Here is a 26,681-nt window from a genome sequence, read left to right as displayed (position 1 = left end):
TGCCATTTTTCACACGTCCTGAGTGTTGTTAGTCACCTAAATGTTGAAAAGAGGCTGTGATGTACCGAAGTCAAATTCCTTGTTTGGCACACTCAAACATGGCGAATAACAATTCTTGAATGTGGTGAAAGTAGCTGTGGTCATCAGTGTTTATTTGCAGAGGGCCTTGCAAATAGCTGCAAATCACAGTAAGTGAGAACAATCACATTTTAATGTGAAAATATTTGGGGGGGGGAATTACATCCATAAACATCACCTCTATCTTTACATTCAATTTCATCAAACAATAACATCCAAAGTAACAAATTCAGACTCCCTAACACCCAAATTAAAAGCTTCCATTCACAAGCAACGCTATCACTATGCTTTCTCATTTCGGTTTAGCTTTGCAGAGGCAAAAATGGCTTTTTTTTTCTTGAGCATGACAGTCAAATCATAACAGAATCATACACAATGTTGACATTTAAATAGATATTAAACAAAGAAAATGAACAGCTGTAAATAATGGATCTATTAATATAACTTTTTGCAGAGAAAAGGTGGGAATACATACTTTAAAGGTAAAAATCCAGTGTTTATCTGGTCAGCTAGGAGCAAATTTGACACACAATATGACATTTCTCTAAAAACATGTTATACAAATACTGCTTCAAAATTGGACAGCAGGCCATGTACCAAACTGAGTTGTGAGTGAAAATATTCAGAGTAACTAGTACAATCACATTAATACATTCAAGAGATCTTCACAAAAAAAGTCTTTAGCCATGCTAGCAAGCCATGTGTTGTCCATTTTTATCATTGTTCAAATCACTGAACGTCTAAGCTTTGGTGCCATTAGACAAAGAACTCAATGGATAATGTTGTCAATTCATTTGTCGCTGTGTCATTGCAATCTGACAGATCCATATTTCGATCAGCGCGTTTTGTTGGTTTGCAGTCTTGAAATAAAGACATAAAAACAAGAGCCCTGATGCAAGCATGGCTAAACACCTGCCACGACCACAAAGTCAGTAAAAATCAATGGGACAGAACACAACAGAGCCTATGATGTGGACATTCCTGAAACAGGCATTGACTATTAAGACTACCATTTAAAATATGGCAGTAGCAGCAGGACAAATAACACTGCAACAAAACAGATGTGCAACGCTTGTTTGCATACTGTTCTGCAGGAATCTCTTGGAAATACACTTGTCCATAAAATGTAACTGAATCAAAGGTCCTTGGGAAAGGCGGTATATAAATTCAAATTACCTGCTAGCCCAGTGTCATGTGACAATTTTACCAGCGTTGACTTGTGGAAAATGATCCATAAAAGCAAAGATATTCCAAGCAGCTATTCAAACTATCTGTGAGTTCAGTCTTCCTTATCAAACTTCCAATTAATCCAATTAATTTTTTTAGCTGTTTGGCACAGTACGATTGTTTTTCAGCATTACAAAAAATAAAAATAGTGCATGACAAATACTGAGGATACAGACATTCCCTGCATCCGATTACTCTGAATTGCTTCATTTGTGATTTTAGTACTTTAAAACTGTATGGAAACCAACACTGCCTGCAGCTTGGGGGGGTTAAGTGCGCTTGAATATGTGTGAACGTAAAATAGCAACATGTCTACAATAAAAGAAAAAATAATTTGGTAGGCAATAATATGTGTGCCACATAAGAAAGTGCAAGTATTACAGCCATCTGTTTCACGTTCACCCTCACCCGACTTTGCCGTCAGAAGGGATGAAGTTAAAGTACCAAAACTCAAGCTTTTCGAAGCAGATATAATAAAGTAGAATTTGTTCTTTCCAAATTGATTTGGCAATTGAAAATACATTTTTAAAGTAACAACACAAAAATGTACATATTTTCATGATTGGATTTTAGAGTTGAATTAATGAAATTAATTTGGAGGCGGGGAGTATCACACCCGAGGGAGAACAGCCAATCACTGACAAGGTGTCAATCGTTTGCCACTTCACACTGACCCGTTATTTATTATTTTAATTTTTATTTAACCAGGCAAACAATTAATAACTGTTTTTACTATCAATTGGCAATTGAAAATGGAAAGAACCACTGATAAAATATGACTTTAAAATATGCTGAAAAAATAAACGACAATCAGGGATGAGTCAAGCTCGAGCGGACACTGCCCCCGGGGGCCTGGGCGAGTCCTGCGGGGTGGTGCTTTCTGTCTCGGAAGCGCTGGATTCGCCGTCGTCGTCATCATCAGTCTGCTCTGAGCTGTGGTACAGCATGAGAGCCTGCGTCTTATGGGTAATTGTGATTGTGCACGGGCCCTGCGCCCACGGCTCGCCGTCCACTTGCATTGGCATCGTGGAACCCTTAAGGACCAACTGGAGAAACAAACATTACCCACTTAACACGCTATTGGCGAGAATGACTTCAATTGTCCATTAGACTCAAACCAGTCGGTGTCAAGTTCGAGTAATGTCGTTTGATCCTTTTTTATTCCATTGAGAGAGGTTGCTACGAGTCTGATGTGCTTGCCCGGTCCATTTTCTCAACGTGAACAATGGTAATGAGCCAAGCTGCCAGGAGAGGGTAGCGATGCACCATTTTAGATTAAAAATCCCCTCTATTTGCCGACTGCTTACAGTGGGGGAAGGAGGATTTACCACAGTGACAGCCAAGGGTAGTGAGATAAGTATATAGTACATAGAAATTAATACAAGTCTGGCTCGAGGAATGCAACATCAGAGTGGCGCTAATGTGTGTGACATGGTCTCACCCTGACAGTGTGGGCCTGTCCCAGCCGTACTGGGTTGGCCAGCTTGACCTGGATCTGAGCACAGTGGAAGGAGCCAAACACACCCATCACCTCCAGCAAACCGTCATCTAACCTGTCGTGACGACAGCAAACATGGCTTGTTGCTATGGGAACTGAACAGCACATGAGCCAGGGCTAACTTGAAAGCGGTTAGCTGCGTCATACGCTGACGCTTTTGTTACCGTGTAGGGGGGCAGGGTTCGTCGCCCATTCCCTCCCAGAGTCTGCAGCCGCCCCCCCAGTAACCAATGTTGCAAACAATGATGCCCTCCAGGCAGGGCAACTCGACTCGCTCACCATCAAGTTCCAGCTGGGGTAGGAATAAAAATAAACACAATGACTGTTTACATACAGTCACCCTTTCAAAACTGAAGTGGTGATGAGTGACAAGAATAATTGACAGAAGAAAAGGTTGGTGATCCCTGCCATAGACTGGATGCCAATGTAAGCAAGCATTCACACCAATGGGCACTTCAAAGTCCTTAATGAACGTAACATGCATGATTTTGGAACGTGGGAGGAAACCAGAGTAGCCAGATGAAGCCTACTCGAGTATGCCAAAAACATGCAAACTGGAAGTCAAGCTGCCCAGCCTCACAAGAATGTACATGCTACAAATTCGATGACCTTGAGAGTCTTGAAAGGCACCTAACAAATATTATTATTATTATTATTATTCCATCAAACAGACATGGGACACAATGACAGGTGGGGAAAATATACTATGATGGTGACATTGTGGTAACCATGACGTTTGAGAGCGTCAACAAAGCTGCTGTACCTCAATCCTCTTATCCAGGTCCTTGCATTCCTGCACTAAACAGTCCTTTGTGCCATATAAGAAGTACACAGCCTGGTGGTGAAAGAAAGACAAATAAAGCAGGTTAGTGGTGGTAAAGTCGTTGCTATTCAAATATAAAAACAAGTTTTAGCCTGGTGGTGAAAGAAAGACAAATAAAGCAGGTTAGTGGTGGTAAAGTCGTTGCTATTCAAATATAAAAACAAGTTTTGCTTTTAACCAGAGGGATGCAAATGAGGCTGTTCTGACCTTGTTGATGATACGGCTGGAAAAGAAAGAGGGCGTTTTCTCACGATGCGCGTGGAAGTTGAGCGCCATCAGAGCATCAGGACCTACAGAGAAGTAGTTGTTCATGGAGAGAACCTGAAGAAATTGAATGGCGGTTAAATATACACTTCAATGACTTAATTCTGAGACGCTAACAATTTAGCATCTGGATTGATACAAGTTTTACTAAATAAATGCTTTGATAGAACTGCTTTGATAGCACAGCAACAATCTTCAGAATGCTCAAGAGCCACTCCTTGTATGTATGTATGGATACTGTGTTAAACACAAAAACTAACAAAACTTTGGCACCCATTCTACAATAGACATGCCAACAGAATTTCATGTAGATCACAGGTGTCAAACTCAAGGCCCAGGGGCCAGATACGGCCAGCCACATCATTTTATGTGGCCCACAAAGACAAATTGTGCATCAAATTTGTGTGTCATTACTAGAATTACAAATTGTCTTCACTTTTAATATCTTTTTTTTTTAATATTTAACAAGTCTTTACTCATCTGATTTGAAAACGAGTCATTTGTCAGTTTGTTTTGTATCTTTTACTGTATATAATATGAGGTGCTCATACATTTATTTGGGTTGACACTCATAATGGCCCTCCGAAAGAAGCTATGACCACAACGCGGTCCGCAAAAAACATGAGTTTGACACCCCTGATCTAGATCAATGAAACCAGAATCCGCAGCTAACTTTTGAGAAAGTGCTAATAGGTTTGTTTTGGGAGAGCAGACATTTTGTCGGACATAAAAGAAACATACGCAAACCTATTACAATATTCTTAGTGACTACAAACTTACCTTTGGTTTTCGAATAGAGAGGCCTTTAGAGGACACCTGCACTTTCCATCTGAAAATGATTATGCTGTCAGTAAACTCAGACGAACACAATGCCATAGCTACATCAGATTTATAGTTCAGCATGGAGGATCATAGGCAGAGCTGCAGATTAGGATTATAGAAAATCATTGTATGAATGGCATCCATAGAAACCCTGCCAATGCTTTTAGGTCAAACATTTTTTCCTCACTAGTCAGCTTGTTTTCAATAGTCGCCTTAGCAGTTGTATTTTGAAGTATCGCAAACACATTTGTTGTGGTTGGAAACTACTGATTACAGTTTATCCAGCATCTAACAATAGTAAAACAAGACATGGTGATGTGCTCAAAAGTCCCCACCTGTCCATTTTGACCACCCCGGCATCCAGGATGTTGCGGAGAACCTGTTCCACAGGGATCTCCCCAGCATAGCCCGCACCCCAGCCCAAAGTGTTGGAAAGGTCATTTCCTGTTCCGAGAGGGAGGATGGTCACTCTTGGAACGAATTGGTCTTGACCCTGGTCGAGAAGGCAAATATATGTCACCAAACCAAAGCGATTGTAAATGATGGTAAGTTTTCAAGTACATTCCGTCTTGGGATTGACACCTTACATATATAAAGGCAATGCTAACAATGAGGTATTATTCTCTCTCACCTTGAGTTTCATACCGTCGATGGCATCAAGCACCCATCCCACTGTGCCATCGCCACCACACACCAAGACCCTTAAACAACCAGGCGGCAGCAGGGTGCACAGTTGAAGGGCCTTGGAAGGTGCAAGTTGTGACAGGTCGAAAACCTGAGAAGGTAAACACACCGCTTTAACATACAAAGGGTCGGACATGGAACATTTTGGGGTTATAGACAGCGTGCAAGAATCAGTTTGCGCAGAGGTACAGGGATACATCATGAAGCGACACAGTTATGGATGGTCTGTTTCTTTAGTTGAATTTTATTATATTTAAGGCTAAAGTATTTTCCCCGTGTCCGCGTGGGTTTTCTACGGGCGATCCGGTCTCCGGTGAGTGTGAGTGCGGATGGTTCTTCGTCTCTGTGTGCCTTTGCGATTGGCTGGCAACCAGTTCAGGATGTCCCCCGCCTCCTGCCCGATGATGGCTGGGATAGGTTTCAGCATGCCCGCGACCCCCGTGGGGACAAAGCGGTACAGAAAATGGATGGATGGATGTACAGTATGTATGTACAGTATGTATGTATGGATGTATGGATGTATGTATGTATGTATGTATGTATGTATGTATGTATGTATGTATGTATGTATGTATGTATGTATGTATGTATGTATGTATGTATGTATGTATGTATGTATGTATGTATGTATGTATGTATGTATGGATGGATGGATGGATGGATGGATGGATGGATGGATGGATGGATGGATGGATGGATGGATGGATGGATGGATGGATGGATGGATGGATGGATGGATGGATGGATGGATGGATGGATGGATGGATGGATGGATGGATGGATGGATGGATGGATGGATGGATGGATGGATGGATGGATGGATGGATGGATGGATGGATGGATGGATGGATGGATGGATGGATGGATGGATGGATGGATGGATGGATGGATGGATGGATGGATGGATGGATGGATGGATGGATGGATGGATGGATGGATGGATGGATGGATGGATGGATGGATGGATGGATGGATGGATGGATGGATGGATGGATGGATGGATGGATGGATGGATGGATGGATGGATGGATGGATGGATAATGTGCCAAACATTTTCAAAGGCAGACAAAGGGAGGATGTTTCTCCCAAATTTCTAAACACCTTTCAGCATTAACGGTGCCTTCAGAGATGGTTCAAGTGCAGTGGCCACTAATACATCCACAGATCATCACAGATGCTGGCCTTTGAATTTGTGTCCAGAACAGTTCAGGGGGTTCTTTTCCTATTTGCTCCAAATGACACGACTTTCCCCCAAAATTTCAAATTTGGACTCCTCACACCACTTTTGAATGAAGTATTTTCTCAACCAGTAGTCAGCCAACCACCAGGTGCACCAGTGAATTATGGCTTAGTCTTCATTAAATTACCTAAATCCCAAGCAGCAGAAGAGTAGTGCAGTTAAAATAAAGATGGTTTCCCTAACATTTGGATTAATAGTGATTAATAATTGTGGTTACAAAATTGTGCTTTTCATTCTGGCCATAATTTTGCAGCCATAAAGGCCAGATATCGGATGACTAACCTGCACGGGGTTGAGAAGGCTGCGAAACTCTCCCAGCAAGGCCTCCCCCATGTTGTTTCCACTACGCGTGTTCGCCAAGACCAACACAGGAGCCCAGCCATCTCCACATTGCGCCGCAAGCTACAAGCAGAATAGATTAGTGAACCTTAAAAAACTTAAATTGCGGCCAGATTATACCTATACCTTTTTGTACTCATCGGGGTGTCGACGGCGTAGCTTGTTCACTTGGTAGAGATAGTGAGGAGGGATGATGAGGTTGTGGAACTCGCCCAGGTCACACTTGGTTGCATCTACCAGGCTGTCCATGCATTCGTCATGTATTGTGGTCTGACACCACACACATCTGTTCGAGAAAAAAAAAAAAACAGACATGTTTATGAATACAAAAAGTTCACTCGTCCTTTATATTTAGGCTAGGCTATCTTTATTATTGAGCATCATCTTGAAGTTGGGCTTGCATAGCTTTGGCTGCTTAGAAAAAGTTTCATCCAACTGTGGGCTGAAGCATAACCAGACAGTTCTCAAGAAATATTTCATGTAAAGATTATGAATGGGAAAATGAATTTTCAATTTTGCTTCAGGAACCAGTTGTATTTTTTACTCATCAAGATGGCACTGGCTCCTTCATCTTGGGATTAAAGTACACTGACTTGCCATTTCTTTACTCCCTTTATTTACCCCAATAGTGCCAAGTTGTCATAAAAAAATAAAACTGCTTCATGATGCAAATTTGAAGCTTCATTTTCCTATCATGGTGGCTCAGTGGACACTGGTTAGCAGATTCGCCTCACAGTTCAGAGGGTTCTGGTTCAATTTCACCTCCTCTGTGGAGTTTGCATGTTGTCCCCATGCCTGCGTGGGTTTTCTTCTTAGTAGGCCTTTTGAGCACTCCAAAATGTCCCCAAGTGTGAGTGCGAGTGTGAGTGGTTATTCATCCCTGTGTGCCCTGTGATTGGCTGGCAACCGGTTCAGGATGTCCCTTGCCTACTGCCCGATGACTGCTGGGATAGGCTCAAGCACACCCATGACCCCCGTTGGGACAAGCAGTACAGAAAATGGATGGATGTATCATTAGTAAAGATTTGTCAGTACATTTCAGACAGAGCTGAAGGATGACATTTTATTTTTTGTTGTGTGATCATACAGGCAATGAGGGTTTCTTTTTTTAACATAGGTATGTGGCAATGTAGATGGCGAGTCTCAAAAATTAAATCATTAAGGCAAAATATGTATTTAAATGTTATATAAATATAATTTAATTGCATCATTGATCACTGAGCTAGAATAAAGTCCTGTAAAATAATAACATGTTGAGATGCTAAAGGTGTCCCGATCACTTTTTTCCTGAGTTTGAGTCACTTGATCTTGAGTGTTTATGTGAATTGTTGGCCATTCTTACTATGTGCATTAGTGAGGTCACATACAGTAGTTCAAGGAGAGGGCTTTGTTTCATTCTCTGTTCTAATTCATCCCAAAGGTGCTCTATTAGGTCGAGGTAAAGTGATGAATACTTTATGGACTCTGCTTGGTACACTGGGTGCACAGTAATGTTGAATGTAAAAGCATTCGCTTTTCCGAGATTTAGCAAAGCCTCTCTCAAATGCTAAAACTGCTGGTTTTGAAGCCTGATTAAAGCGATCTGTACTGCACATACCGAAGTGGAGCGTACTGTACCTGAGATCACAGAGCTTGGGCTGCGTTCCACACTGCTGCTTGCACACTACACAGTAGCTGGCCAGGGGTACGTTCCCCCTGACCCATCGGTGGGCCATCACCCCGTCCGCCCGGGAGGGGGCCATGATCTCTTTGCACGGCAGCTCCCGGTCCGCCCGGCGCAGGCACTGCTCGTCAGCGCACACACCGCAGCTATCACAGAAGGCCCCGAGCATGATGTGCTGAGAACACACGCAGCAGTAGGTGGGCTTGCTGAACAAGTCCGTGTAGTGCCAGCCATGTCTGCTCTGGCGGAAGAACTGCTTCATGTGCGTTTTCCGTTTCGAGCGTTGGATGCTGCACCACAGCGTGATGACGACAGGGACAATCACAGCCACGAAGGTCCAGAAGAGCAGCGACCACTCCTCCTCCGTGGACATGGCCGCGGGACTGGAAGTCAACTACTGCAGCCAGGGAACAAATTGAGGCCAAATTGGAGAAAGGGGCGTTTTCGCTAAAATACGACCAGGCTGAGGGAAAAAGACGCACGTCTTCCCGGTGAGGTTCATTTTGATGAGCCGCGGTGTGAGACCGGAACAGTGGAGCGCGTCGGCGCAAACATTCACAGCTACAATTCGCGGAAGTACACGTGACGTAGCCCCAAGAGCTTCGACGTCATTGCAACAAAGAGTAAATAGGAACCAAGATAAGCACCTCGCGCAATGCCAATGGAAAGCTGTTGCGCTTTTATACTGTATGTATAACAAAGTAGTTTTATATACAGTAATGTCTGTTCATTATTCAAAATGTAAAGGCGGGGCCAGTTGAGTGGGGACTGACGTCAGAAAGAGGGAGAGCGGAGGTTGGAAAGGCGGGACTGAGAGTCAGTGCGTATGGGCGTAAATTGTGGCTCTTGTTGCCGTTTTTTTGTTCAATAAAAAGCGACCAAGTTGCACCAGAGAATGTGTGCATCCTTGACAACAATTAGGGCATTACATCTTCGTATTATAAACGTCAAAGCAACAGAACCCACAGTTGTGCATTCAATTCAATCGAAATGGAAAGAATAGAATTTCAGTGCTTTCCAAATACCATTTTCTGCCTCAAAGACTTTTAACAAAGTCTTGTAAATGGAAAATATTACGTCAATACAGGAGTTTATACGTGAAGTACAGTTTGGCTGGCTGGATGTCTACACTGCCGTCTAGTGGGAAAAGGACCACAATCAAAATACACGACAGTACATTCCATCTTGTTTACAACTCATCTACTGTCATTCGCAATACAGTACAGTAAAGTGCATTATTTGAATCGTATAGGAAGATATGACTCATATTAATAATAAAAAAAAACAGCGTTATTGAATCATAATAGCGCTAACATATGTTATATGGGTGATTATATATATGTTTCGTGGGTGGCACGACAGAGGAGGAGGAGATTTTTCTCCCTTCACTCCTTTTGGACGTGAAGTCCAGACCTCAGAGCGAAACAGTTTGGGCTGAAAAAAGGTATTGAAGATGAAGAAGCTGTTGGTGTTCCTGCTTTGCTTGGTTTTGACCATCTCCACAGGTAGGAACGAGCAGAAAAAAAATCGACTCGAAGGCTCACATCTTCGTAGACGGAATTTGCAGTACGTTTGTGCATTAACGTCAATGCACATGGTGGTATATATACGTCTGTATCCCATATGTGATTATATTAATCCTCCACACAGGATATTCAAACAAACGTGAAAATAATCTATTAATTTTGTTGCATAGCGTCTTTATTTTAAACATTTGTTGTATTTCTATCTTTGATACTCTACCTCATTGTAATTTGCACTGCAATACAAATCTAATTCGTGTAAATTACTAGCATAACGGGCACGCACGGTCTGTGTTTGTTATTTTGACGAAAAGCAAATACCTGCAGATATTTGACTTCACAGGTAGTTAACGTTTTGCCACGTTGCTGTGAGAGCAGCAGCGCCAGATCTGACTGTGTGTTGACACAGAGAGCTGCGCTCATTTTCACAGCAACTGGGAGAAAACGAGTCCGCCCAGCCGGATGGTGCTGCACGGGCCTGACTCCCTGGGGAGTGAGGAGGAGGAGGATGAATGGGCACTTTGTTACCCTACAGCAAATAGCTGCTTCCCCAAAGAAGACTGGTCAGTGAGAGGGAGAGAAAGGGGGAGTATAGGGGAAAGCGTCAGTGATGTGTTATGTTAGCTAGAGACCGAGGATCCTTTGGGACCGATGCTGAGAAGGATTGCAAAAAACTGCAAACAGTATTGCCTAAAATAACATTTTTTTTCATGGCCTTTAAAAAATAAAACAGAGTACCACATTCTTGCGTTTGCAAAAAGGTTTTAAATATTGTGCGTGCGTGCGAGCGCACTAGTGTGTGTCTATTATAAAACCATACAAGAGTAAACATTTTACTTGATTGTGCGTCTTCTCAGATGCCAACCCCATCATCAAGGAAAGCTTTGCTAAGCAGCTTCTGCGCAGCAAGAGACAGGAGAGGCCAAGGACGCCGGGCCACCCAGATGAACCCATGAGGGTGAGGGTCATTCAGCGCACATAAACTGATATTATTCAACCAAAGTGACATTCTCTTCCAATATCCTCACCCAAATCCTTAGAAGCACATCATACATTTCGAAGATATGGACAAATATGCATATTTTTGAAAGTCTATGATTTAAATGGAATATCAACACAGTTATGCATGTAATTGAATTACAAAAGTATGAACAATGATGGAGCCGTGACTTTTCCTTTGACACCAGCAACTTTGAATGAAACCATCAAGATGTCATTAAATGAAATAATTCACTATGTGATCCAAGTGCATAAGCTCGGCTTTAATTTCAGAAGTTTCAAGAAAGTATTTTGTTTTTAACCACCAAATTCTGCTATTTTCAGGGAGTTAAAAATATTTGAATTCCATGACTAAACTGTCAGCAGATGATAATAATTGTGGGTCTGGAAGAAAATTCCTTGCAGCCAATGGTGCTTGAAATCCACACGTGTGCGGAAATCCTAAGCGTTCCTCTGGAGATAATGTACCCAGGAGCTCACCTTTCATTTTCTGCTTGCTGTGTTTTTTCTGCTTTTATTTTTTGTCTTCGGTACATGAAAAATATTCACCCTGTTTAATAGAGCTAAGGCATTGGACAATGGCCTCCTGAAAATGAAGGCAACCTATTTATCTGACATCATCCTAATTGTGTGCTTTAATTTGTACAACCAGCTATCAAAGCTTGGGAGCAAGTCCAATGATGTTTTGGGGCTTGACTAATTTTTACTTTTAATCTGAGTTGTCACCACCAAATAAGAGAACATTTCACAGGTTTTTGTTTCATCATGACTTCCTGCTTGTTTTACCATGCATGCATCAGTATCATTGCTGCTGTTAGACACCACATATAAATGCTGCTTATTCATTTCCCCTTGTAATAATTCATTTGCTTCACTTGTTTTTGCCATGCACCTGCACCACCATTTGTCAATCTGTCTACATCAGGAGCACATGCTTCACATGCAAGCTCTGGACCAGAGAGCGCAGGAGACCAACATGGAACACTGGCTCAACCCTCACTGCTACCCACGCTGTGACAGGAACTATGGCTACCCTGTCTGACGATCCATGAACATAAAGGTCGCCAGAAGTCTGCACCTCTGTGTCATATTTAACACAAACACCACCGTATATAAAAAAAAAAAAAACATTGACAAAAGTGCAATCAAACAGTGATCTAAATTCAACTAACATAACAAAATCTAAGTGTTAAAAAAAACACGTTAAAGACAGTTCTCTCAGTTCTCTCCTATATGAATAAAGCGCCCCCAAAAGGTGGTTTATAATGAAATATGATACGATCATTTTTCTCCCTTCTTTGAATCGCCGCTTCTCAAAAATGTTCACAATAGAAAACGAAGGCTCGTGTTTTATTTATTTTATTTATTATTTTATCTATTTTATAGCGTCAGCTGGAATTCCGTTAATTACTCAATTTCCCCAATAAGAAACATGTTAGCCACAAGGCTTGTGGTGGCCCTTACACAAAATAATGATGAACTATTTAAAAATTATATATTATTTCTTATTATTTTGATTCTTTCCAGGTTTAGAAAACACTCCCTGAAAAATAAATAAATTTCTGCCTAAAGCAAGCGGTTTGAAACAGGCATGCAATAATAAATCACGAGAGGGAATGACTTGCTGATGAAAAAAAAAAGTCATAAATTCAAATTTCACTGAACTGGATGAATTGTTGATGTTTGAATTGTCTTGTCTCCGCAGAGAAAAAGCGGCGCCGCCTCGGTTAAACGAAATGGAAAGACTTCTTCAAACGGATCCGTCAATACAAGCGAATGGATAGTGAATATATAATGGATCTTGGCTGTCTTAATAATGCATGTTCGTTTCTTAGAATATATGTATTTCCAGTTAGTATCCTATATCGTAATATGGTGTGTGGAATGAGTGAATAAAAAATATAACAATCACGATTGAATAATTAAAAAATAATAATAATGCTGAAGTGGTGCGGTAGTATAATTTTGTTTTGAAATGTTTTGTTTTCTATATTTCGTATGAATTAGTCTTAATAAATTCTTAAACGTGTCATGAACAATCGTTGACCAAGGCGTAAAAGCGCGCGCCCCGATGCACATGCTGAAATTACTTTTGCAAAGAAACGGCCTGTGTACGGGGGGAATGCGCTGCTGTCCGCTTAATGTTTACCTATGTCGTAAATTACGCCATAGGTAATGACAATTAGTCAAGTTGATCGGTTCATATTTCTAGATTTAAAATAACAGAGCACTTGAAGTAGCGGTGCTACTGGTTGTGACGGAAAAATAGGCCCCCAGGAATTGTTTTTTTTTTTGGTACGTCGTATGTGGCCTTCTATTGTAGTGGAAGAAAGAAATTCTTATCATTCACAGAATAACTGGATGCATTTTTTTTTCAACAATTGTCTTTTCATATTTCAGAAAGTGACCATGAGATACAACAGATTGCATGACATTGTCTGTTGCTACGTTTTGCATTTAAAAGGACACAGATTTTTAATTTTTTTTTATTTAAAACAAAGACACCAAGTGTTTTCTAACCATTTCCAAGGTTGCTGCTTTTTATTACAATAATAAAATATGCTGTTTTTTTTTAAATGTAGTTAGGCCTGTGCATAACCTAGAGATCGTTTTACATTTTGAAATGTTGAACAATTGGGACAAAATTGGACTTAACAATAACACAAACATAATACTTTAACACAAAGTGCTTAATAACAGTTTCAAAAGAACTCAAATTGAATTGAAGCCTTCGTCTAATCCTAAATTAAAGCCCAATATTTCAACCCAAAGATTGGATTTAAAAAGGAACAACTCTCAATAACTCCCAGCACGGTGCATGTGTTGGGGGGGGGGGCAATAAATTGTAGGTTATTAGTCAAATAAATGTACACATTTTATAAAGATACATGCATGTAACCAGTGCATAATGGGAAGCAGACTTCATTTCATTTTGGTCAGTTTAACCAGCTGTTTATGTACACGTGTTCTCTTTTTAATGGCCTTTTCTTTTACACGCCATTGGGGTGTGATGTGTCCACTTCATCTCTTGTCTTTAAAAAAGCCGTTTGAAGTGCTGCTCTCCTTGATGGTGACAGTCAGAAAGTTGGCGGTCACATCAGTCACCAGGACCTTTTCCACATTGCACAAAGACGGCCGCCACGTCACCTCGTCCAAATTGACGTCCAGTCGGGTTGGGGACGGCTTGTCCAAAAAGTAAGGCTTTTCCATGGGCAGGAGTTGGGTGGAGCCAATCTGGTGCTTGGCGTGGCCTGAGCTGTTTGTAGTCCTGTGTGCGTTCCTGTGCGAGGACAGGTCGCTGTCAGTGTAAAGGTGCTGATAGGATCCCGCAGCTGTCATTGGCTGGTTTTGTAAATTATGGTGGTGACGGTGATGGTGGCGATGGCGTTTATGGCTGTGACTGTGGTTGTCGGGGTATCTGTGATGGGGAACTTTGAGCAGTCTAACGTCTTCGCCACTCTGCAGCTTCAACAGTTTTTGAGGTCTATGGCTGGCCAACTCATCGCTTCTCCTCTCATCTGGCTCAGAGGCTGCAGAGACGCCGTCCTGAAAACGGAGCTTTGGCTTTGGCCCTCTTTTTTTGGGTATATGCACCAGCCTTTCAGAATTTGCTTGTTGCTCATGGGCCACATCTGGTGGTCTCACAAATAGGCTTTCTCCTCGGTTAACAGTGCTGGGTGGGAAAAGTGTGGGAACCACAGCTCTCAGGCCTTCTCTGGCCCTGAGGGTGACAACAGGCTCTGGTGTGGGGTAGCTGAAGCGCATCCCTCGCATTGCCTCATTTCTAAACTCATAAGACTTGGTGGCTTGGGCCTGTTTGAAAATAACACAAATTAGAGGGGATTCACACACACATATTCTTAAATGTTTATGGATAGAGTTTATTCACTGTTTCTTACATTTGTGGACAATTTCAAAACTTACTATTTTGTGAATGTAAATGAATTTCCCCTCCCCGCAAATGTTTTGTTAAAGTGGAGTAACGCTAACAAAAAGGCATCTTAAAAGGACTTCATCTGCAGTACAGAGAACCCAAACTTTAACAATGTAATAAACGGGTGACACTGCTGTAAAATGGACAATTACAGGACCACGTTCCATCCTGGACCTTGTTTTCACCTCTGAACTTCCACTGACCCTGTTTAACAACACTCTTGTCATGGACACATGCTGTCATTTAGATCAAGATAAACTTGAGGACAATTAGCTACTTTTTAATTTAAAAAAAAATACTTGTGGTTTATGACACTAAAACATTTGATTGTAGGCCCTTTTAAGACATTTTTAAAGTTGTTGAAACCTTTATTATTACCAAACTCTAGCAGAATTTATTGGCCGTGTTCCCTAGTCTTGCCCAATACTACACGCTCTCACCGAATTGGTTTGGAAATGATTTATTTATATTTATTAAAAATGCATGTTTGTTCCTCTATCTATGCCAGCGACACGGAGAGACAATTAACTGCTCTTCTAGGAAACATGTGAGGCCATCATTACTTGCGTGCACATGTTTTGAGACATTTTCCTTGCAGTAAGATCTTTCTCTTGTAATATGTGTTGATAAAGGTTGGAAAGCACTGCCTTCTCCGAGAAGCCGCTAATTTGAATATGCATAATTACGATCATGCGAAGCAAATGCAGTTAACGTGACGACATCTCATTAGCGCAGCACGGCAAAGTACACGCGAAACGAAAGAGTTTACGATCCTTACTTTGAGAAGAAAGGTCTTGGGTTTCGGTCCTCTTTTCTTGGGCCCGAAGAGTTCCCTCTCTCGCTCCCTGTTAGGAACCCAGCAATACGAGACGCTACTTTGAAGTGTCAGTCGATCAAAAAGCACATGACGACATGATAAGGTCCTACCACGTAACGTCAAACGTACCTCTGCTCGAAAGCCACAAACAGGCGGGAGTCCAAAATATTTTCTTCCGGTTCCCATGTGCTGTATCTATTAGGAAGAATTGAACACAAAACGACGGCTTATTTGGGTAGGGGAAGCGAAGGCTCGGGCAGACACGGCGTGGTGGGTCTCATCTTCGCGTTAGCCCCGCGAGCTCCGCTTCCCCCATCGAGCTTTAATCGTGCTAGCCGTGGAGAGCTAACGACAGCTACAGCAACATTGACACAACATGCGCCTCACAAACAGAATGTAGCGAGACTTACTTAGGAGACCAGCCCTTCCATTTCACAAGATACTCGAGACGACCCTACACGCCGTCAGAAATACAACAGGCGTGACTTAGCTTGCATGGAAACAGCATTATTACAAAACAGCTTTTAGAAAAATCACATTTAGTGAGACAGGGGAGTGGTTACCTTCCTTATCCTGCGTTTGATGATAGACTCGGCGGCGAACACCCTCTCCCCGACGGCAGACAGCTCCATGTTGACTCCAGTGCAACCTACCGTTAGCTTGCTAGCGTTAGCGAGGCAGACCTTTTTATTTTTTTTCCTCCGGTCCCTCTGCCACTCTGAATTCCCGACAGACCATAATAATTTCGAGCAGAGAATGGACGTCAGCGCATTTTTTACACTGTTGCTAAGAAACCGCAGTCGGCGGACCCACTGCGAGGACGCCCATTGGCCAGCCGTTGCTACGTGATCGGGTTGCTAAGTGTGGGGAGGAGCTCAGTATGTCCGCGAGAGCGCCACTACTTTGCCTCATTACTTCAAATTGCAATATTTTGAACATTTTTTAAATTTTTATTATTTAAATGCAGTCCTTTCTATGTTTGTCACTGTGGTAATGATGTGAAGAAATTAACTTTAGGCAAATAATGACGTCTTACGCACACAGCATCGAGGGAACGCCTAAATCTGTTCCGTACAGTAACATTAAAAGTATTCTATTCTATTCTATTCTATTCTATTCTATTCTATTCTATTCTATTCTATTCTATTCTATTCTATTCTATTCTGATACGTCTATTTTCGTTCATCCAATCCATCATATTCGTATGAAACAAACGATATTTTACAATATTGTAAAATATTGTTTTCATAAATACCAGCATTTCCATCCTGCTCAGAATTGTTAAACTCGCCTGAATTCGTTTGCTGTATACTAATAATCTAAAACAAATCCGTTTTGTTTGTGAATGACATTCAAAACCCCACGGTATCTCATGAATACGTAATTTTTATAATATAGTATATACTCCAGGACGTCAGCGACCCCCGTGAGGATTAAACTGTAAAATGGATATTTATATATTTCTTTATTTTAATTGTCAACAGCACAGATGAAAAACGTTGAATGAAGTAAAATGTTTCATCAAAAATGTGGCTTGCTTGAGTGGTAAACATATAAACGGTATCTTTAGCCGAAGGTTATGTATTTTTATCGCCTGCAGAACGATGACACAAATGTGAATTTGGCTATTTTAAATCATGCTCTTACGTCATGTCGGTTTGTATAGCCTACTGAGATTACTCAACTAAAACCCCCCAGGAAAAAGCAAATGAACAGCAGATTATTTCTTTGCTTCACGTCTGATGTCATTACATTACATAAATACCACAAAAAAATGCCAATAACGCACCCATTGAAGCCGCCCCCAATTTCTTCACAAAACATCTCTTTTTTTAATAAAAAAAAATCAATTTAAATGTTGTTCAAAAAGTAAAATACATAAAATTAATTATAAAAATGTAACAATAATAAATTGTGTAATAATAAGAAAATAAATATCCTTGTTATCGTTATTTATTATTATATATCGTTTATTTATTAAATATAAACGGCCGTAACAATAATTTAAACTCTAATGAAAACAAGTGGAATAGATTGGATGGCTGGATTAATGTTCTCAATCACTGATTAATTTGGAGTTGTATTATAAGAAGTAAACGATTTTAAAATACAATGATGATTGTTTTGGGCAAGAGGGGACACACGTAAGATTTAGGCGCAAATGATTTTTTTCAAACAATGACGCGCTGTAAACCATGGAAATTACGCCATACTGTACATATTCAGAATTTGTTCACCACTAATTAATTTCGATTGGAGTACGAAGTGAACATAGGATTTAAAAAAAAAATGTTTTTGCATTGTATTTGGGCTCTTAAACAAATACTATATTCCAAAATCCACTGGGTTATGAAAATACGTGAAATATTGGTTCACTAAATACTCCAATTAGCTTTGTGGAAACAAATTATACCAACCATATTTCCTTTTTGATTCATTCAATATGCGACGCAATTGATGATTTTGGTTTCCACAGAGTATCTGCGTCCTGGCGCATTGCTGATACATTTTTGTTTCAAGCCCCTTGAGCGAGGGGGAGAATGACAGGCGCAGTTTAGGTTGGATTCATAAAAATTAAGAGTCGCTGCAACTTGAACAGAGTTTTTAGATAACACGTGTATGCACAATGACTAAATATTAACGTACAAAAATTTGCGGGGATATATTCAGACAAACAATGAGTGACTATGAGTAAATAAGGGAAACTTCATAACAAAATGGACACAGACAACATCATAGGTTTCACTACATTGGCACGGGCCCTGCAATGATGCCAAATATTCACAAGCCGTAATTTCGATGCACAGACTAGTCTGCTATAGTCATCATTTAACCTATGTGCAGGCTACTGCAGGCCGTATAGGACTTTAAATCTCATAGTAAATATTGATTGCCGACATAATCTAAAATTAACCAGACCGCAATCACGCATTCATTGCTATGTCTGTCTGTCTTTGTGACCATGCAATGGGAACAAATATTTATTATGCAGGAGCCATCGTATTTTGATGGAACATTAGAATTGAAAAATGACTGGGTTGATTGTTTAAAAGAAGCAACAGAGCAGTCAGTCGCGCTGCACGTAGCATGCATGACTTGCGTGCGACACTGTAAAGATATGACAACGTGACACTCAACCGCAAAATAAGATTTCAGCTATGCAAACGAGCAGCTTGCTCCCCGAGCCCGAAGTGTGGACTTTGCAGCTGTTGCGCCCCAAAACATTGCATTCTGATACTGCCGCAGCTGCTGCGAGGCGTTTTTTTTTTTTTTCTCTCGACATCGTAGACGAGACAGAACGGGAGAGGGAGAGAACAGCCATTTTCTCCCCCTCTGTGCTTACATGCGCACGTCCGCGCGTGGAGAACACACACGGTTCGAGTGGCGGACTGAGAGGAAATGATCCGTTTTACACACGTCTGACAGGCATTTGCAGATCACGTCAGTCACGCGTACGGCAAAAACAACAATGGTGGTCAACGCGATGTTTTGGGGAGGTTAAAGCATGAGCATGTCGTTTCGCTCTGCACATCTCCGCGCCCTTCAGTTTTAGAGCGGAACAGCAACCAAGTGAAATGAAGGAAATAGGAAACCGCTGCCACCGCTTTTGTGAAAAATGCACCAGGGCGCTCTCCACACGGCAGCAGTTTTGTTCGAGAGACCACCTGCCTTGGTCGTTGATATTGGACAGTAAACGATGGTGCGATCCTTTCATGAAAATGGTTTTAAAATAATAAATGACGGTAATAACGACCACATTCATTTTTAAATAAAATGTTTCATTAGTCATGCTTATGATAAATCTACCCATTTCTGCTATTTAACCAGCAACCACATGAGGAGCCACTATGCTAATAGGTGTAAAAGTCATAATATCAACCATGCGGCAAACTTTAACTTGCAAATAATTTTATTATTGCAAAACTGTTTAGGAAGCATTCACTTAGTCTGCACACAAAACATGAAAATGCATCACTGCACTCATACAAATCACATATGTTGTAATAGTTATTCTGTTAAAACACATCATTATTGTAAAGTGAGAGTAATACAGTATAGTAAAACACAAGGGCACCTCTCTGTATATGCTGTTGAGATTGCCAATGTGTTCTCAAAGTTATTTGATGAGGGTTTGATATGTCCTTATGAAACACACACTGAAGACACAGCACAGATGCGCGGGCCACACAGAGCGTGGAGAAGGAATGATAGATAACCCATCTGGTGGTATGAATTGGATGGGCTACACAGATAAACTAGCACAAGGATTTGTGATTGGGATATCAATCACATTGAAGAATGCAGTGCTGCAAACAAAAGATAAATCAGTAAATGCTTGCACTGACTTAACCATCTTAATGGAGTGTCGGAGGCACAGTGTCAGACAACAAAAGCAGGGCCAAATAAAAACAAGAAACACTGAGCAAGTTTCATTTGACACTCTCCTCAAAAATACAAATGACACTTATTGACAAATGTGTTTTGCTTGTTAGTTTTAAAACAAGTATCTAAAAAGCATCTATCTGATCTTGTTCACACTTTTAGCTAACGCACGAACGCACGCACACATACACACACAGTGTATTTGACCATGTTTGAATATAGAATTCTTCCATACAAACATTTATATAAAGCCTATCTTCTTTACAAGACTTTGAATGTAGACTGTAGCAAGCACACAAAAAAAATCATTAAGTGCATTTTCAGTTAGTTCTAACATTCTTTGCTTTCTGAACTAAGTTTGAAAATACTGCATGTGATAGTCATAACAAATGACAACTTGTCATGCAGGAAATAAGCAAATAAAGCAAAGAATCCAAATGCTTTTCTTTGTACAAAATGATACAAAAAAAGGTTCTAGTATTTGCACAGTCACGCCTCTGAAAATACAAATATATCTTATGTAAATTTTTACAGCTACACTGTAACATACTCCTTGAAGGTAACTGTGAGGCAGTTTGTAGTAATATCTGTGATGACTATATTCCCAAGAAACGGCTGAAAAGAGGGAAACAAAGTCTCCACTTTTCTCTTTTCCCGCTCACCAACAGTCACCGAATCAACTGTGTCCGCACTTTTTTGCTCTTCAGCCTGGGGCTGATTTTCAGTTTGATCTTTCACTTGCGAGTCTGTCTGCGTTCCATCCTGTGTGTGCAGTTCTGGCTGGCTTCTCGCGGAAGCGGCAACTTGAGGCCTGGGCTTCACAACGCTCAAGTCAATAGGCTCCTCTTGATCATGATCTGCATAGTCACAGTGCCGCAATGAAAAGGGAGCCCGGAGGCCATTTTGGTCAGTGCTAATGCTTTGGGTGGGTGAGGAGACTGTGTGGTGGGAGCTTAAAAACCTCTTGTTACTCCCATGCTCCTCACTGTCAGTGTCAGAAAGGTGTCGCTTTAATCTTTGAAATTCATCTTGGGCTGCTTTTTTGTCAGTGAACACAGGAACTCCAGTGTCCAGAGGCAACGAGACCCGATTAGGCTGATCGGCTGGAAGCGGACACTGACCCCTGACCTCATTGTGTTTATCCTGTTCCGTCACAGAAGGCTCAGCTTGGGCGGACTGTTGGTTTTCTTTGGTGCAATCTCCCGTGCATCCCGAGGCGGCTTTGGGTTTCTCTGCAAATCCGTTAACGAGCCCGAGATGTTTGACCAGCTTCATCTTCTCGAGGTGCCTCTCCGTGTTGTCCGCTCCTTGCGAAAACGTCTCTGCCGACTGGGATTCACCATTCGTAAGCTTTGCCGCCTCCACTCCGTTTTCCATGTATTTGCTCATGACAATAACAATCCGTCCGTTCTTATTTTTGTTTTTCACAATTTTCAGTTTGCTGCCACTGACGCCATTATGCTGTACTGAGGCGTGGTCTTTCGGCTTCTCCTTCTCCAGTTCTTTGTGGCCGTTGAGGTCTGCCGGGAGCTTTTTCAGCTCCATGGTGATGTCCTTTACTTTGGTCAGGACGCCTGAAGTCTTGTCCCGGAACCATTTTTGCTGTAGCACAGGGGGAAGATTGTACCCTTTGACGGGTAGCTCCGGAGCCTTGACCTCTCTGGGCTTGGCAAAGACAGACTCATGCACCTGCAGGCCCGGCTGGTAGTGATGGTGTTTCTTCAGCTGATAGTAGAACTTGGTGCCATTGGCATGCTGCTCAGTCTCTCGGTCTCGGCTCACGGGCTCGTACTGATGATGCTTCTTGCCGTTCAGATGGTACCGCTGGCTCTGGGGATGCAGCTTTGGAACAGAACCGGTGTTGTGACAGCTGTCTCCTTGCAGGGATGACTCATGAAGGCCAGCAAGCATACTGGATCTCCGGGCAAAAGAAGGGACCTGTCAAGTACAAAGTCATTAATTGTTTGGTGATGGACCTCAAGTCTTGGTGAAGGTATAGAAACTAGCTTTCAAAAGCATGCAGACCAAGTGAACAGCCACAGTGGCTCAACCATTGTAATTAGGATGCATGCATTAGGGTTAGTGCAATTTCATTATTAACTGAGAAATGTTGCCGAATTCCCCAGTCGGTGAAAAAGTAACAAGTTCTTCTTTTCAAAGTTTGCTTCCGAGTGGCCCATGAGTTGTACTGAGAGACTACTCTTGATACATTGTATATATGTAAGGTAACCTCTGCAGGACATAGTAAATCCCTTCTATCATAGGCAACATCACACAGACCCCCCCACCCCCCTTCACGAGCACCTATGGTGACATTTGTTTCAAGTGTTTCCTGTGGCAGTGACCTCAGCTAGCAGGAATGCCTTCGGCATGCTTTTGTGACCTGTCATTGACTTGAGCACGCGTTACCACTGACACCTTTCCTGAGAGGAATAGAAGCATTCCTCTGAGTGCTACTCCTGACCTTTAGGGCGGGTAAAAGATACGCAAAATGTGCCATTCACGTTCTTGGAGCTACAGCTACTGTAGTTAGGTCACAATTACTGCTACAGATACTCAACAATTTAAACTTTTGGCTGTTAAAGTTTGCTTGCATTAAGGCCAGACTCATGTGAGACAAAAAAAAGGCTCGTCATTAGTCATATACATAATAACAAGCAACTACTTTGCATTATGCATTAAAACACGAATCAGCCTGGAGTTTAGTGGATTTTTTTTTCCAATGTCAACATTTTCAGGACTTATTTGGTCTTATTGTTAATTTCTTAGTTTTAATTCCCTTCTGAAATCATAAGGATGAGATTTGTGAAAAAATTTCTTTGATACAAAGAAGCTAAAGAAAGTTACAATATCGGGATCCTACATTGCAAATTGAATCGAACAGTTTCATCATCCAGTATTTACATTTCAAATAATTGTCAGAAAACAAGTCTCATGTGTGTCCCTTTATGGAACATCGAATTCTAGTGTTGCGTTGTTAGTAGTAATTCTTCATCCACATGCAGCACCGTATACTTTCTTACCTGAACCAGAAGGTGCTTGGGTTTGGGCCCTCTCTTGCGATAGCCCATCAGCTGCTCTTGACGTTCCCTGTGAGAGAAACAGCAGGTTGTGATGGAAGCCACCTTGTATTGAGCAAAGTTGCTGTCACGCGGCAACGCACTGTATAACAAATGATACGGACGTGAGTCCGACTGGAGCCACTTATCTGCTGTCAAATGAGACCCGCCCTGGCAAATGAACTCCCCACTGGTTTTGGGAATATATCTAGGCACGAAAGGGTATAGGCCCTTGTTGACCCAACTCTCTATACTCTTCTCTCCATAGCAGTAACTCAATACTGCAGACAGAAGTGATGTCAGTCCCCTCCCCCCATCCGCCTCCCTCACATCTAATTACAGTGACGACTCAGTGTATTTTCATAGTCTGGCATTCGGACAATTTGGCTCCCCGGAGAGACATGCAATTAGTTTCAATAAAATCTCTCCTTTAGCGAGAGAGTGAGAGAGAGTGAGAGAAAGAGAGAGGGAGGGAGGTAATTGCTAAAACAGACGGAGAGCAATGTCCATGTTAACATGTGACCTGCGCCTGAAAGGTTGCAGTGTGTGAAATAACACACAGGCTTAGAGAAAAGCCAGTGACAGGTTAACACAATATCCATCTAAAATATTCAGTTATTGAGGCCAGAGACTTTTTAAGCAGTTAGCCAGAATTTGACCACACAAACTCTCTGCTAATATAGAGCACAAGGAAGTTGCTCACATCTTGACATTTTTAAAGATCATGTAATTTATGACTCTAATTTAGCGGTAAACAAAAAGTTCCTTTCTATGTGCATTTTCAACAAGTTAGAAACAGATGACGACAAGATGTTTAGCCTAAAGTCTTCTTCTTCCTCACAAACTAGTGCTTCTATTACTTCATGAGGATGTTGGACTTTCACCGGCAGAAGTGAGAAAGCTATCTCTCAGACTCGTACGTGCACTTTCAGTGTCTTGTGAACATGACTCGTCCAGTGTTAATTAACTATGGTTGAATAGATGCCAAAGGTGATAGTGAAAGTTTGCAAAACAGCCAATTTACTTTGCAAACACGCTAGGAATAAAACAGTATGATATGAATGTTTGAAGTGTGTGCAAGTTCATTAGAATCACTAACCAGACAACAACATTCCACAGGCGCTAACAAAAGCATTTGTGCTAAATACAATGAAATAAAGTACATTAAGTAGTCAATCCATGTTCTGTGGAAATTGTCACAATTCCATGTGATGACTGGATGATGGGACACTCAAGTATGAGAACCTGATGCTGACTTGCAAAGAAAGCTCATCTGACAAAAGGGCGTTGATGCTACACTTGGCTCTGACCTTTCCCCCGATTTGACCCTACGATGACACCGGTTTTAATCCTAATCCGGTATTTATGACAGTGTCGAGTAACTGACACATGATGCAGACAGTTTATCGTCAACACCGGATTTTCCTGGATGTGTGCCAAGGCGGCCAAGTTTATGCTATAAACACACGCAAATCTTGCTTAAAACATGTCGATGACTGAAAGAGGTGAAGTATTGTGTTGAAAACCGGAACAGTAAGGACAAGTGGATTTAAACATGTTTTGTCATGCTAACGCAAACCGAATATGGGTTTTGGCACTTGTAAGGCTGGTTTTGTCCGACTGCTGGAAAAAAAAAAAATACCTGTCTTCAAAAGCATCAAGTAGCCTTGGATCCAGAATGTTCTCTTCTGGTTCCCATGTATTGTACCTGTTTGCAGAGGTGGTCATTAGTAGACAAACACAAGACACATCATAACTGGCACAAAAAACAACAACCTGTGGTTGATTTAAGACTAGCTAGGTGACATTGGTAAACATGCGGAAACATACCGGCTATAATCAACCACCAGTAACTTTGAAAGGCCTACTGTACACCGAACGACAAAATGAAGAAGCAGTGTGCATGTCTTTAATTGGAGGTATTGTGCATTGCACACATAGTAAACTTACAACCATCAAAGATTCTAAAGTGTAAATAAAAGCAAACCGCCCATGATCTCAATCGTTACAATGTGACAGTTGTAGAAACCATTGCCAAACCACGTTTATGGGGTCACTTACTTTGGGGACCATCCACGCCACTTGACCAAATACTCAACCCTTCCCTGTTAAAAGACAAATGAGCAGCATTAGCAGCGACAAGAACACGCGGTTCGGGTCATCGTAAAACATCACGTGTTGTCAGAAAATGTAAACAGTCTGAGCGAAGAGGAAAGCTTCATTTTCACGCGACTAACCTTCCGGCTACGCTTCTTCTCGATGCTCTCCACCGCAAAGACATGCTCTCCCGCGGCGGGAAGCTCCATTTTCGCATACAAGCGCAGCGTTTCGTGTGGCTGTTTTTTTTTTTGGTCCTGCTTTCCTTTCTTTCGACTTCCGACACCTAATTTCCTCCAAATGGAAAAGCACAAGAACGTTCCTTCGCTTTCTCCTTGGACACTCACTCTGCAGCAGTGGAAGGTTGGAAGCTGCGGCCAGAAAACACTTCATGCAAAATAGCCGTTTGTGTGACGTCAGACGATGGGGCGGGCACAAGGGGGCGGTGTTACTTGGGTGCTGATTTCACGGACGGTTGGACAATTAGAAATTTTGAGGGGTTATTGGAAAGATTATTCCAGAATAAAAAACAAGAATAAAATATATACTGACCCAAAAATACGTTCCGAACAGATTTTTTGCTTTGTGTGCGATCTGCACACAAAGCAAAACTGCACTTTGCCATTATTTTCTTTTCTAATTCGCTCTAAAATGTTATATATTTATATATTCATTATTATTTATATATATTATATTTATATATTCATAATATTTTTTACAAAATAGCATTTTGAACATATGACAGAACACTCACTGACATTGATCTTCATTCCCATCTCTTTGACAAAAACTTGCGCACTTCTCGTCATGATTATGTTATCAAAGAGCCATATTTAGCTCATAACCGTTATCATTGTCGTTGTGAAAAGAAGGGGCATAATTGAAATCATTTTGTTGTTGACAAAAACAACAATGTGGGCCAGCACAGAGGATGCCAGTGGACAAGCCAAACAGAAGGTGCATTTTCAGGGTGCAAGTATCGCTACGTAGCTAGTTAGATACTAACTACATGTCACAATTCACAGTTTAATGCTACTGTAGTTCAACATTTGAGTAGACTATTACATAGTTCTCAGACTTTGCTCATGCTAGAAATTATCTTCAGACATGCATAATGTTATTTAGAAATTTCAAATCTTTGTATTCACTTTGCAGTTTGGAGAAGCCTTAATAAGATGCTCAACGTAACCAATATGGTGTATTGCACAGTGTTCAAGAGTTGTGTAACAAT

The 26,681-nt window shown here is 41.4% G+C and overlaps 4 protein-coding genes across 5 annotated transcripts; 1 reads left to right on the top strand and 3 right to left on the bottom strand.

Annotated features, from left to right (window-relative positions):
- Positions 1-135: 135 nt before the first annotated feature.
- Positions 136-9,246, bottom strand: dgke (diacylglycerol kinase, epsilon). Its single transcript, XM_088373462.1, has 11 exons — positions 8,593-9,246; positions 7,102-7,261; positions 6,919-7,038; positions 5,344-5,487; positions 5,048-5,205; positions 4,671-4,719; positions 3,834-3,947; positions 3,567-3,638; positions 2,968-3,095; positions 2,747-2,858; positions 136-2,351 (listed from the first exon to the last, which is right to left on the bottom strand). The coding sequence occupies exons 1-11, from the start codon at positions 9,009-9,011 to the stop codon at positions 2,127-2,129; spliced, it is 1,701 nt and encodes a 566-aa protein (XP_088229588.1). The 5' UTR covers positions 9,012-9,246; the 3' UTR covers positions 136-2,126.
- Positions 9,247-9,833: 587 nt separating this feature from the next.
- c4h17orf67 (chromosome 4 C17orf67 homolog) lies at positions 9,834-13,106 on the top strand. Of its 2 annotated transcripts, XM_088373465.1 has the most exons (4): positions 9,838-10,143; positions 11,019-11,119; positions 12,086-12,220; positions 12,866-13,106. In XM_088373465.1, the coding sequence occupies exons 1-3, from the start codon at positions 10,092-10,094 to the stop codon at positions 12,200-12,202; spliced, it is 270 nt and encodes an 89-aa protein (XP_088229591.1). In that variant the 5' UTR covers positions 9,838-10,091; the 3' UTR covers positions 12,203-12,220; positions 12,866-13,106. The 2 variants fall into 2 exon arrangements, with proteins under 2 accessions (XP_088229592.1, XP_088229591.1); XM_088373466.1 differs by lacking the exon at positions 12,866-13,106 and having other exon boundaries at positions 9,834-10,143.
- A 526-nt stretch (positions 13,107-13,632) lies between these two features.
- cbx8b (chromobox homolog 8b) lies at positions 13,633-16,598 on the bottom strand. Its single transcript, XM_088373463.1, has 5 exons — positions 16,475-16,598; positions 16,322-16,365; positions 16,041-16,106; positions 15,873-15,939; positions 13,633-14,973 (listed from the first exon to the last, which is right to left on the bottom strand). The coding sequence occupies exons 1-5, from the start codon at positions 16,541-16,543 to the stop codon at positions 14,182-14,184; spliced, it is 1,038 nt and encodes a 345-aa protein (XP_088229589.1). The 5' UTR covers positions 16,544-16,598; the 3' UTR covers positions 13,633-14,181.
- A 3,205-nt stretch (positions 16,599-19,803) lies between these two features.
- Positions 19,804-25,857, bottom strand: LOC148398779 (E3 SUMO-protein ligase CBX4-like). The gene is made up of 5 exons (XM_088374415.1): positions 25,591-25,857; positions 25,415-25,458; positions 24,996-25,061; positions 23,318-23,384; positions 19,804-22,232 (listed from the first exon to the last, which is right to left on the bottom strand). Exons 1-5 carry the CDS (start codon positions 25,657-25,659, stop codon positions 20,829-20,831), a joined length of 1,650 nt encoding a protein of 549 aa, XP_088230541.1. The 5' UTR covers positions 25,660-25,857; the 3' UTR covers positions 19,804-20,828.
- Between the last annotated feature and the right edge of the window lie 824 nt (positions 25,858-26,681).

Source organism: Syngnathus floridae, chromosome 4 (genome assembly GCF_059516105.1).
Source record: "Syngnathus floridae isolate MCC-2025c chromosome 4, RoL_Sflo_1.0, whole genome shotgun sequence".
NCBI lineage: Eukaryota > Metazoa > Chordata > Actinopteri > Syngnathiformes > Syngnathidae > Syngnathus > Syngnathus floridae.
This window is presented reverse-complemented; position numbering and strand designations above follow the sequence as displayed.